The following is a 14,194-nucleotide window of genomic DNA, read 5'->3' as shown; positions in this document are numbered from 1 at the left end:
TACATCTCCTCCCCGCCCCCCGCCTCCCCCCCCCCCCCCCGCCCCCGCTCCCGGCAATCCTCACAGCCCAGTGAGGTGTATACCTCAATTATTCCCATTTTATAGATAACAAAGTGGAGGTTTAGTGGTTTGAGAAACTTGCCCTAAGTCCCACAGACCCAGAGAAGACACTGAGGAATACACCTTCAATTCTTCATCTCTTTCCACAACCAGAACTCAGAGTGCCGATTCTTCATGAGGATGAAAGAAAAGAGGAGGAAGGATGGACCCTGAGAGGGAGGGAGGCCTGGCTTGAACACACACGTTGTCTCAGCATTGCCCTTCCAGGCTGTTCTTTGGGAACCACAGAGCGCTTTCAGAACAGGAGCACAGCCCCGGCAAGGGACCGCACGAAAGGTCAGCGGCCGAAAAGCTGCTGCGAGCTTTGGTCCTCTTTACCTGTTCTCTGGGTCGGCCAGGGCCATACTCCGAGTGACGTAGCACATCCTGAGGGGGATGCTCTTCCGGTCTCTGTGGAAGGAGAAGGGCTGCGAGGACGATGCCAGAGGGTCCGAGGAGCCACTCCCTAACCGCGGGGATTCGGGCGGAGGCGTTTCCCATCCAATCTCGGACACAGGGGAGCCTTTCTTCACGTAGGGTGTGGCTTCTCTCATGTACTTCACTGCAAGCAAACGAAGACAAGAAGCTCTTTAAAGTACAGCAGGGTGGAATGTGTGGAAAATCTGATCGATTGTTTGAAACTTGCATTAGACAAGCTCTTCATACTGGACCTCTTAAATTCTAAACAAGATTCAAAACTGTTCCTCACATAATAGTTACCCTGTTATTGAAATTATATACCAACGTGGTTTTTAGAACGTGAGAATTACTTTCAGCTTTTTTCAACTAGGACAGCTTCTATCTTTTCTGACTATCAGTTGCATTCTGGGAAATGGGCTGAAAAACAAATGGGCAGAGAATGAGAAAGCATAACTTAGACACAGGGACTCTGGGTAGCCACATTCACTGTCCATGTCATCATTTTTCTGTTGAGAAACAACAACAGGCTTCTTCAAGTTAATAGTGCTAAGAACATATGTGTAAAAAAATTGCACAGAACACTTATTTTCTATTGGCAAAAATCTGTAATAGCAAAAATATTAGATGTAAGAGCTGAAAACAGGAACAACCTAAATGTTAAAAAAGGACAGATTAAATAAATTGGAAGACATGAGATATAGAGATGTTGATGTAGAAAGACCTGTAAGGCCCTAGCCAGTTTGGCTCAGTGGACAGACCATTGGCCCTTAGACTGAAGGGTCCTGGGTTCAATTCCCATTAAGGGAAGATACCTCAGTTGCAGGTTTGATCCTTGGCCCTAGTCGGGGTGCATGTGAAAGGCAACCAATCGATGTATCTCTCTCACATTGATGTTTCTGTCTCTTCCCCTTGCTTCCACTCTCTCTAAAAATCAATGGAAAAATATCCTCGGGTGAGGAATAATAATAACAACAAAAAGATCAGTAAGATCTATTATTAGTTTTAAACAAGTAGAGAGCAGAACATATACTGTAATCATTTTATGTATAAAGTCATAAATATATATGCTTGTATGTCTACAACTATTTCTGGATAGAAACACAGGAAAATGTTAACTGTAGTTAGCTCTCGGGAGTCAAGATGCTGGAGAAACAGGCCTTTACTAGTACTATTCCTTTATTGCCCTTTGTACATTTTCATGTTTAGACATATGCATCTATTACTATACAAAATTTAAAGAAACAAAAACAGTTTAAGAGTTAAACAGACTGAAATTCTGCTTTTTGATGTTTTCTTGGTCTTAAGAAGTTACTTGCCTATTCTGAATTTAAGCACTGTCTAAGTTGACAGGGCAACTAGATTCTTAGAACATGCGGCATAAACTTCCTTCTATGGCTCATGGTCTGGTTCTCTGTTGTGTGGGGAGGACTTGGCTAATTATTACAAGCTTGAGGCCCAGTACACAAAATTCATGCACAGGTAAGGTCCCTAGCAGCTACCAGCCAGGGGTGCCTCCCTTCCCCTGGCTGCCTGCTGCTGCCACAGTCGCCGGCCCTGCCCCTGGTCAAACTCCCAGTTGAACTCCTGGTTGAGGGGAAGATTTGAGTATTAGGCTTTTATTATATAGGATGGCAGTAGATTGGAATGGGTGCAAGATAAGGGGCATTTCCTCTAGACCTTAGATGATTCAATTCTAGAAACTAGTACCTTCACAGTGCAAGACATAGAGCCAGGCCTGGCCAGTGTGGCTCAGTGGTTGAGCATCCACCCATAAACCAAGAGGTCATGGTTTGATTCTGGGTCAGGGCACATGCCTGGGTTGTGGGCTCCATCCCCAGTAGAGGGCATACAGGAGGCAGCCGATCAATGATTCTCATCATTAATGTTTCTATCTCTCCCTCTCCCTTCCTCTCTCTGAAATCAATAAAAACCTAGTAAAAAAACACATAGATTCCATACTCAGGAATTACAAAGTCATGGGTGACTGTAGTTGTTGCTGTTGATGTCCCATCCGATCCTTTACCAGTGGGGCTGTGTGTTGGCTGAGACCAACTCATAGCTGTCCCCTGCTCTGGAGGACTGCTCCTGGCCCAACAGAAGCCTCCCTGCTTTGAAGACACTAGGGCTGCTGCCCAACCCCTCGGACGGAGACACTGCTTCTAGGGAGTCCCACCTATGACATCGTGATATAAGCCAAGTATATAAACTATGGCACATGTTTTATACAGGAATAAAGTACCTTTGAAAAACTCATGAGAAAAAAGGATTGAGGAGCACTAGTAACAGATTAGGTTCATGACAATTTATAAGCAGACCAAACGTGCCCACAGGCATGCAGTATGGATCTATATTGGGAGAACCTATCCTAGGTATTAAAAACAGCTATATTAACTCAAGACAGAGGAGATGTCACTTAGCACCAACACGTATTTGAAAATACAATTTCGGGGTTGCCGAGAACTTGTTAGCCCAGGACGCAGTTACAGAAGAAGAAAAGTGATTCCTGGCCACTGTATTTTAAGGGATATTATTTGTTTCTTTGCAATATATTTAAAGAGAAACACAGACATACCTAAGAGCACATGTTGAAAATTTAGGGGGACAGATTCAAGTTGTCTAAAATGGAAATAAATAGATCTGTTTTGAAGATACTGAATTTTCCATGTATAAAAATAGCTTAGTAGAAGCTAAAACACTGTTTAGCTTTGTATATTGTAGAGCTATACTTGTTGACATATAGGGGTTTCAAGAACCAGCTGAGATCATTTGGAGAGTCTCCTTTGCTTGTATTGTCATCCTTCTGGCTGAAGCAGGGGGCATATGTTGTGAAAGTGAGATTCCAGGATGCTTCATGGAGTGGGTGGTATTTCAAGTTGGCCTTAGAGGGAAGGTAGGACTTTAAAAAGTAGAGATAAGAATCACAATCCAAAATTTAAAAAATAAATAAATAAATTTTAAAAAACACACAAATAATTGCAATCCTTTTATATAATGTACTCTGGTTTACCATTTTTATTGCAATTCCCTAGGAAAGGAAAGTTGGACCTCAATTTGGAAGAGGGCTAAAGAAGGAACATTTGTCACAAACCTAGTGATGTACCAAGTATGGAACCCAGTGCTTTCCTTCACTTTCCACATTTAAGCTTCAAAATAACCACCTAAAGCCCCACTGTATATATAAGAAAACTAGGTCCAGAGAGAAAATGAGTAAGGCATCCTTCATTTATTGAGTATCCACTTATCCACAAGCAACAAGAGATTACATTGCTATCCCCTTCAGATCCTGCAAGAAGGAAATGTCTTATAGAGCTATTTTAATTGTGGTGGACACTAGGTGCTTCACATAGGTTATCCTTTGCAAAACTAATATTATTTCACACATCAGCACACCAATACTCAGAAGTTAGCTTTTGTGGAGTCATGTGGCCAGTAAGGGGTGAAACTGGGGTTTGATTTCCCAGAGATCATATTCTTTCATGGAATCTGGCTAGCCCACTTAGATGAAGGATGCAAAATGAGAAGCTAATAGGTTTGGACTTTCTTCTATAGGCAGTAGTAATAGCCATGATGGTCTACAAGCAAGAAAATGACAGAGTAAGAAGTCAGCTTTAGAGAGAACTCTTGAAGTGTGAGATTGGGTGTACTAGAGGGGAGAACAAATTAGTGGTAGATCTACCAGCTACTGAGCCATTGGGGATTACTGCCAGAGATAACCTGAGCAATATATAAGGTGTGAGGAATTCCAGAAATGTGTGGCTTGATCCATTCATGGGCAGAGGCATGGAAAAAGGCAATCTTAGCCAGGAAGCACTTATTCACCAAGTAGCCACTCCCTATGTGGCACACAACTTGGGGGAGTTTTAAAGGAGAGAAGACTTAGTAAGAAAGGACACCCCATTGGAAATGATATTCAACTACCAACTGAAAATAAAGACAGAGAAAATAAGTTAACAAAGTAGGCATGATAATTTAAAGATTCATTCATTCAGCCAAAATTCACTAGTGAATTTTCATGTGCTGAGGACTGTGCTGTCCATGAGACATGATAAGAAATGGTCTCAGATTAAAAGAAGGTTAAGCCTAGAAAAGGAGGAAGGGAAGTGAGTAGACTTATTCTTTCATTAAATCTAGACCTTAGTTTTAGGAGGTTCCAAGATGGATAAGCCTATGGGCCTGGAAATCAAATGCAACCTTTTCTGGAGGAAGGCAATTTAATCCTAGGCTTCCAAGAGCCCCTATGAATCATTTTCAAGGGCAATGAGCAGCATAAAATTGAAGAAATTGTCGCACAAAAGGAAATAAGTTTCCATGAACAAGAATTAGTAAAAATACTGGTAGCAATAAGCAGTCCCACAAAGACTACAAAACCACAAGTATATTTACTATGTTTGAAGAAAAAACTGAATGCTCGAGAGAATCATCTAGAGATTATTTTTTTTTAAAGTGACCTAACAGATTGATAAAGAACCAAATAGAATATCAAAATACTGAGAGTGTGATCTAAGTCAGGGAGGGTAAGGTGTTACCCAAGACTAGATTTGATTGCAATAGGTGCCCCAAATTACAGTGTATTAAATAATATAGATATTTTTGTTTCTTTTACCAAAAGTCTACTGTAAAAGAAAAAGGCAGCTAGGGGAACTCTACTCTCTGAAGTGGTCAGGGCCTCAGATTTCTGCTCCCTTCATGCCCTGCAAGCCTAACCTGCCATCAGATGGTCCAACAAGGCTGCTTGGGTTCCAGCCATCACAATCAAATTCCCATGAGTAGAAAGAAGGAAGACATGAAGGACACACAATCCTTCCTCCTTTATAGCCATTTTTGCTGAAGTTGATACACCAACCCACTGACCAGAATGTAGTCACATGGCTACTTCTACATGGAACAGAAATTTTAACTCTGGACAGTCCTTTGCCAAACCGGTTTAAAATCAGTGGGGAAGGGAAATAATTACTGTAAAAGAAGAAGAGAATCGATATTAGGGGACAGCTCTCAGGTTTTGACACAGTGAGACATCCCTAATTTCATCAGCTTAACACACTAGATGTTATAACACATAAATACAAGTAAATACATTGGAGCAATTAGTAAAAAGCACAATGACTAGGTTCCATGAACTTTGTTAACTCACTTGATACTCAGAACCACCAGTGATACATTGCAATCATCTGAATTTTTACCAAAGACACTACAAAAGGGACTAAATCATGTGCCCAAGTTAAAGAGCTAGAAAGTAGCAGGTGCATGAGTCAAATCCAGGCAACCTGGCTCCAGAGTCCTACTTTTAACCATGAAGAAAAACTTTCTCACACTTAAGAAAAATTAATTGTGTGTGTGTGTGTGTGTGTGTGTGTTTAAGCCAATGTTTTTATGTACTAGGAGAAAACATCCAATTAAGAGGCTATTGCCTGTAGCATAAGAGAGCTTAATTTTGTAAGCTTGAACTATTAAACTATGGCATTTCAATAAATTCCTTTTAAGATACTATAATATGTATTCATGATAGTTTGACCTGGCAGAACTGAACAGCTAGTGTCTGCATAATTACACCTCCATGTGCACACAGACAGTCATGTCAGGCGAAGAGCCATTTAAACCCATCAAGAAGCAGCCAGGCCCGGGTTCGAGGAGCCTCATAATCAGAAGTAATTAATAACCCATGCTCTTTCTGGGCATCATGAATTAAAAACTGTGGTTGAGCAATTAAAATTCCAATCTTCAGTTGTAAAAGAAAGGGGAGGAGAGCAGTAAGAAGTGGTCTTCAAACCAATAATACACCAGGTCGCTTTCAATATGTTTCCAGTTTTTTATCTGAAGGATGAGCAGTTGTGAAGATTTCAAAAGAACATTCAGTAAAGCCCAAGTTTGCAGAGACCCCGAGTTACAACAATTAGATCTTTGTTGGGGCAGCCAGGTGACATTTGAAAGAAAAACACACACAGGCTACTAATGAGGAAATGCTTTAGGCAAATCCAATCAACTCTCCTACCAGACAGGTTTCTGAGGAGCCAGCAAGTCCCTCTGATATATGCAAGGTTTCTTCTTAAAAAATAACAAAAAAAAGGGGATTTCCAGATCACAGGAAGGAAAAGAAATATTTTATTACTGTACAGGATGTGAACACAAAATGTATATTTCCTAATGTGATTAAGGGAAAAGCCGGAGGCAAGAAATCAACCTTCAGCAGATTTAGACCTTGAGTGAAACTTTCAAGCTGGGGACATAGCTCGGTGATTGTGGGATTTGCTGCCAAAATGCAATCTAAGACTTTCCCTTAATGACATTTCCTAGGTCATCTTAGAGAGGAAAGATGCAGAGGGAGATCATCAATATTTCCAAAAAGACCAAGGAATGATGAAAGTGGTAATACAAGCTTCTCAGAAGCTACAGCTAATCCTTCAGGAGGCTGAGTCGGGAGGTGGGAAGAGAATTGGCCCTGGGAGTTGGGGACCTGGATCACAGTTCCAGCCTGCCGCTAACTCTCTCTCCAGCCCTGGGAAAGTCACTGCACCACCCCGACCTCATTCTCCTCCCCTGTCAAGAGAGGGAAATAAGGTCCTTACCCTTCAAACAGTCTATGATTCTCTGGGAAGACATTTTTTTAAAAAAAGAATCTCATCTTACTGGTGGTGTCAGCATCAACAAATAGCCCTGTCAAAATGTGTGCCGAATTCTTAGGCCTGAGGCAGGTGCGTCTTCTGACTTTTTCCCAAACCCTGCAGACACCTGATAAATATGAAAACAAGCCTACTAGCTAAGAAGATGTACTCAACTTACTTGTCCTTTGGTTTGGCAGTGTTGTCTAAAAGAATCTTTGTTTTCATCCACTTACCACCATTTAGTCCTCTTCCATTCCACCAGGTGGGTTCTTGATGGTAGGATTTTAAAAGATGTTTGAAGGACCAAAGGGCTCTCATGAGGTCATAAGGGCATCATGGGTAAGGATGCTGAGTTTCAGTATGTGGAGTCAGGAGGAGAACCAATTGAATATAAATTGTAGAGCAACCTTTGGCCTCCAAGTAAATAATTATCTCACAATTGCCCTACTTCAGATAGTGCAGCCATTCAATGAGACCTGCCTTGATCCTTCAGCTAAGTAAGACCATTGTCTCCAGAGATGCCAGCTAGACCCAGGGAAAGTATCTTATGAGACTTACAACCACCCAGAAGTAAGGGATTGGTTTAGTTACCTTAATTAAACAAATGTTTAATGAATTCCTACGATAGGCAGGGCCCTGAGTGTTAGGTTACCCCAGTGAGCATGACAGACTGGTGCCTAGCCCAAGGTGATTATATGTTAGTAGTACATGTGCATATTGGGGGGGGGGATGGACATTAAACAAATAGACAAATATAGGACACTGTCCCTAAAGAGACACACCAGAGGACTTGGCTCTGTCCCAGTTCACGCAGAGCCATTCACAATCTGGCCTCTGTCCAACTCCTGTCCTCATCTCAGCTAACTACCTTAGTCACCATAGTCCTCATGCCAGCCAGAGAGAAATATTGTTTAATTCTCTGAACATGCCATGTTCTTTCTGCCTCTGTTTCTTGCACCTGCAATTTCCTTTGCATGGGAATCTTTCTGGAAAATTCTTCTCTAAGCCCTGTAAGTCTCAATTCAGGTAAGACCTCCTTCTTCAAGTCCTCCAGGCATGCCTCCCTTCAGCTTTGTGGCCACCTCCACTGATATCAACTGCATCAGGACATAAATCTGATGATGCTGGCTCATGCCATGCAAGGCCCTGTGCTGATCAACTTGAACATAGGTGTCTCTGGTGGAATCATAATGTCCTCAAAGTTGAGTGTCTCCTTTATAGAAGTTAAAACACTAGACTCTGGAGCCAAACTGCTTAGTTTCAAATCTTGACTTTGCCAACTGTGGCAGTTAGTTAACTGTGAGGTTAAATTTCCTTAACTTCTCAATGTCTCCATTTCTCCATCAGTAAAAATGGAGATAAATAGTAGTTCCTACCTCAGAGAGTTACTATAAGAATTTAATGAGCTAATACATACAAAGGGCTTAGAACGGAGTCTAGCACGTGGGGAATGCTCATTAGCGTTAGAAAAACAAAACAAAAAAATTGATATTCACCTCTACACCACATCAATGAAGACAAACGTCTGGCTATAAAACATGGACTTGTTGAGAAAATGAATAACAAAGTTAATAGGCTCTCCAAGATGCAATTCTTTGCATACCTCTTCTTTGGGAAGTGGAGTCTCAGAACTGAAGCAGCAGAGGTCAGAGCATCTGTCGCTTGTCCAAGGTTTCAAGACAAAGAAGGAACAGATGAGGGGGCGGGAATTCCTGTGCAATGGGGGTTGGAGCTTTTTCTGTAAAGGGCCAGGTAGGAAATTTGGGGGCTTTGTGAGCCTTAGGATCTCGGTTGCAACCACTGCATTCTGCCATGGTCACATGGAAAAGGCCACAGACAATACATAAACCAATGAATGTGGTTGTATCCCAATAGCACTTTAAGTTATCGGCAGAAGGTCTGATTTGACCTGTGGCTGTAATTTGTCAACTCCAGCTTTAGAACACTAATAATAACTAGAGGTTATTGACTACTTACCACATATTGAGCCCTACTCTAAATGTCTGGAGAATGTGGCTCAGTGAAAAGCAATTCCATAAAGTAGCAATGTTATTATGCCTACCTTACAAGCAAGGGGAGCATGGCATGGAGAGATGAGGTGACTTGCCCAAGGTCACACAGTAGCCATTGGCAGAGCTGGGATTTGAACCTTCAGCCAGCTCCAAAGCCCAAGGCCTGATGGCTTCACCACACTCTTTTCTTGTGCCCTGGCTGCTGCCTCTACACATGGCCAGATGCTCATGCCTGAATCCAGTTTGTCCAACCACAAAAATTTTTAGCAATCATGCTTTTAAAAAGTCCAATTGGTCTGAAATGTTTTTCTTCTATTGCTTATGTTACACCCAAATTTTACCCCTATAATTTGTATTCACTGATTATGGCTCTACTCTGCAGAAATACACAAAGCCTCTTGAGCATCTTGTAAATAGATAAAACATAAAATATGAGTGTTTGGCTTTAAAGAAAGAAAGAGGCAAGCCCAGTTAAAAGGAGGCTGCAATTACTGGTCAGATGTATCAGGCTCCTGGTCCACATCTCTCAAAGGGTAAAGGTGGTGATGGATGAGCCTACTGTGAGACAGGCCTGAAAGATGTTGCTTTTACTTAGATGGGGGCTTGGAGAAACAACAAATGCCATGCATGACAGAATTAAGACTTTAAGAGTTTCACACAGGCCCAAACTAACAAAATAAAATACAGAGTGGGGCAAAAGTAAGTTTATAGTTGTAAGTACGTGAAACACAGAATTTAGTCATGTACTATTATTTATTATTGTATTGTTTTCCATAAGAACAATTGTAAACCTACTTTTGCCCCACCCTCTATAATAAGGATAAGATAGAAAGATCTCTCATTGTATATTCAAAATAAAATCATTGTAACATACATGTACATATATGTAATTTTATTTTTTTATATATTTTTTAATGATTTCAGAGAGGCAGGGAGAGGGAGCGAGAGATAGAAACATCAATAATGAGAGAAAATCTCTGATTGACTGCCTCCTGCATACCCCCTACTGGGGATCGAGCCTGAAATCCAGGCATGTGCCCTGACTGGAATTAAACTGTGACCCCCTGGTTCATAGGTCGTGTTCAACCACTGAGCCACACCAGCCAGGCGATGTTATGAAATCTAAACGAGGAAAATGTATTGCAAGGATACCAGTCTCTTTTCTGACTCTATAAAAATCATAAGGGCTTGAAAGTATCACTGCATTTATTCATTCATTGCCCATAAATTAAGCCACACTGTGCACTTTGTGGGACTAGACACTCTAGGGGGAATAATCAGTTGGACATTCAGTTTCCTGCTTCTGAAGGTTTTCTAATCTGCTAGGGAAGAAAGGGAATTGCCACAGAATATAATCCAGTACATGCACACACAGTCTAATATGTATTCATCAGGTAATAGTAAGTGCTGAGAGGACGTGGATTAATGATGTGTTGGACTCCATCCCTCAACAATTTGTCCAGCAGGCTCCTCCCTAGCACAAATAATCATAAATTCTCTTCCTCGTGGAAAATACAGTAGCTATTTTAACAGCTATACCCTAACATCTAAAGACAGGAAGTGAGTAACGGGCAGAAAGGATGTCTGGATGCTCACATCCTCTTTCCTAGACAGAAGAGCATACGTGAATAGGATTCTAGGTCAAAAGCAGGAAGTGCTGCTCTGACTTCCTCCTTGCAGGTATCTCTGTAAATTAAACCTGTATTGTTCCAGGTGTAGCTTGGTAATAACATCCTGCGAATCAAACTTCAGTAAATTTGCAGTTACTTTTCAGTGACAGAAGCCTAGAGACATAAAGTAAACAAAATATCATTACCAAGGGCGAATCAGTCCAGGTCTGAGACTATTTTCGCCACTCTTGCCCAGATATGCCGCACACCCAAAGCAATCATGAGGCATCTGAAGGTAAAGGACATGGTGAGGGGGGCTTTGCAACATCAAAGACCATCAAACTCAACAATATTATGAATACCCGCTATTTTGAAAGCGCTTTACAGCTGAAAACACTTCCACGTGCACAATCTCATTGTATGCTTATTGTCATCCCATCTGAACTTTGCATCAACTGCAAGTCCTGTGAGAGTCTGTGCATTTGCTTGTGACTTCCCTGGCCCAGGGTCACAGCCTAACTTCCCCCATCAAATCCTCCTCCCTCACAAGCACTCATGTGCACACACAATTGCATCTTCCTCCACAGAACTATGCCTATTGGATTCGCCAGATGTACTGGATTTTCTCCTCAAGGCCAAAGTTATCTTGGCCTTGCTTACAACTCTTTGGGGAAAGTCACTGCCAAGAACTGTGAGAAATAGGTCAAGATGACAGAGGAGAAGCCTAAGCAAGCTTCTTGGATCTGACTCTCAGAGCCAGGAGAATATTGCCTCACAAGTTTTTCCTCTAAAAATCCAGAAGCTTCAGTTGCCTCTGAACAGTTGACAGAGGGGCTTGTTTTTCTTGTCTGTTTGTTTTGTTTTTTAAAGAGGTAAGGAAGGGGATGCTGGTGAGCATCAGCATGCAGATACAATTTCATATAATAAACAGACCCATAAGAAGGTTTAATAATAAAAAAGGTGGCAAACTGAGGTTCAGAGAGCTTAAATATCTTACTTCAAGTAAGAAGCAGACTTGGAATTTGAACCCTCATGTTCTAAATCTAATATCTAATCTAATAAATTGAATAACCACAGCTGTAACAATACAATTGGTTCAAGTGACATGGAGACATAGGCTAAATTATTTTGGCTAATGGGTAATGAGTTGCTATTGATGTCCGGAAAATCTATGGATATTGGGGGTTAAATTAATAAACATACTCTGCAATGATTATATCAGTATTTGAACTGTCAAAACAGTCCACATCTGTCATAAGGGAAATATATAAAGATATGATAGGTTATCTAAAAACATAGACCACCTCTGGAGTGTTTGATAAAATAAAAAGAGAGAACAGGAAATTAGCATTCTAAATAGAAGAGGAAATAATAGACACAAAAGAGATTTAAAAGATAATAACATTTGACAGAATTATGATAATAAATTTGAAGACTTAGATGAAATGCACAAATTCCTAGAAAAAAAATAAACTTACTACAACTGACCTAAGTAGAAATGGGAAGTGTGGCTAGTCCTATAACTTTCAAAAAAAAAAAAAAAAAAAAAAAGAAACACTGGTTAATATTCTTCCCACAAAGATAAGACCAGAACCAAAGTCTAATAGTGAAATCTACCAAATTTTCAAATAATAGATGATTCAAATTTTAAACTATTTCAGGAAATAGACCAAAATAAAGCCTCCGCAATTCTATGAAGCCAATATAAGATTAATAACAAAACCAGAGAAGAAATATTTCAGAAAGAAAAATTGCCAGCCCATTTCATTTATAAATGTGAGTGCAAAAATTCTAAACAAAATATTAGCAAAGCAAGTCCAATAATATACATAGAAGATAGTCTGGGGGAGCTGGGAGACCTTCAGTAAGAGGGTTTGGGCAGACTCTGCCTTAGGGTGACAAAATTTAAAGTATATAAAGATTCTTCAAATTTCTTAAAATCATTCAGTATTTAACAGTGTTATTTACTTTATGATACAGTTCAGGTACTCTTTCAGCCTACAGAAAACTGTTGAGTTTCATTCCTAGAGTCAGTAAACCATACCACTCTTGTCAATACACAATATCATGAATCACAAAATGGATTGGAAATATTTTTCAGGTTGTTTATTCCAGGCTTGTTAAAACTCTGGTTTAGTCTCTGACAATAAACACCCGAGTTCCAGTGCTCTACCACAACCAGTAGTTTGTCCTTTGCACAAGTCAAAAACATTTCTGATTTAGATTCTTCTGTTAAATGCAGGCAGCTATGCTTTAAAATATTTTCAGGTGATCGTTTTGAGATTCATATTGGTACTTAGGCAAAAATTGCCTTTTAGAATATGTCTAAATATGTGCTAAATTGAACATTTATAGCAAATACAGTAAGTCCTCACTTGACTCTGCCAATGGATCCTTGGAAACTTGGACTTTAATCAAAATGACGTACAACAGAAGAAATTTAATGATAGGATAATCGACATAAACAAGAGTTAAGGTCTTACAACCTATTTCTGGTCACAAAATATCACCAAACTTCTAAATAAAGACCAAAACAGCCCTGGCCTGTGTGGCTCAGTTGGTTGGGTGTCGTCCTGTGCACCAAAAGGTTGCGGTTGGATTCCTGGTCGGGGCTCAAGCCTGGGTTGCGGGCTCAATTCCTAATGGGGGACCCTCATGATGATACCCTCTCACACTGATGTTTCTCTATCTCTCTCTCTTCCTCTCCATTCCTCTATCTTTAAAAATCAAGAAACTACTCTTAAAAAAAATAATTAAAATAAAGACCCAAAACACTTCTAATATTAAATACTGAAATTAATGTGAGCTAGACATGTATTTAAGAAAGATAAATAAAAACAAGTAAGATACTGATTTTCCAACCCACTTATTCCAGTTCAAGGTCATAGCCCGCGCCTATCCTGGCAGCTCAGGGCACATAGGAGGCACCACCATGTACAGGAGGTCCTATCATTCCAGGGGGCACTCACCCTCACGCAGACTGGGACAATGCAGACCCACCGATTCACCTCATGTGCGCATCTTTGGGATGTGGGAGGAAACCGAAGTCCCGGGAGAAGACACACATAGACACGGAGGAAAACATGCCGACACCACACTGACAGTAGCCCAGGCTGGGAATCGATTTTGTTTTCCTCATCGTTATAATGAAACAACATTGAATGAAAAGACAAGATTCAAGGACCTGCTGTCTGTGCATTACATGTTTTAGCCCCTATTAACTGTGACTTAAGAGGTCAGGAAGTTCCATGGAGGCATTTGTGAAAGAATACAGAGCATAAGCCAGAGTGGCCTGACTTGAAAAAGTTTGACTATATTGGTTCTTGAATAGCCCAATAAGCTTCCTGTTTAGTTTGAGCTTTCCCTTCATATCACCCACAATCTCCCTCCTCTTCTTTCCTGCTCCCAGATTAGATCAGGGAACATAGATAGCATTTTAAAACAGGAGGAAGGT

General features: G+C 40.7%; 1 protein-coding gene across 1 annotated transcript in view; it reads right to left on the bottom strand.

Annotated features, from left to right (window-relative positions):
• Positions 1 to 14,194, bottom strand: part of SNTB1 (syntrophin beta 1) — a 200,012-nt gene that overhangs the window by 102,941 nt on the left and 82,877 nt on the right. Inside the window, exon 2 of the mRNA XM_070392404.1 lies at positions 439 to 661. Coding sequence (XP_070248505.1) covers positions 439 to 661 — 223 coding nt within the window. The remainder of the gene's footprint in view (positions 1 to 438; positions 662 to 14,194) is intronic.

Source organism: Myotis yumanensis, unplaced genomic scaffold, assembly GCF_028538775.1.
Source record: "Myotis yumanensis isolate MYYU_CA2020_CCGP unplaced genomic scaffold, mMyoYum1.0.hap1 SCAF_15, whole genome shotgun sequence".
In the NCBI taxonomy this organism is placed as follows: Eukaryota; Metazoa; Chordata; class Mammalia; order Chiroptera; family Vespertilionidae; genus Myotis; species Myotis yumanensis.
The sequence above is the reverse complement of the archived record's forward strand: the minus strand, read 5'-3'. Positions and strand labels throughout refer to the sequence as shown.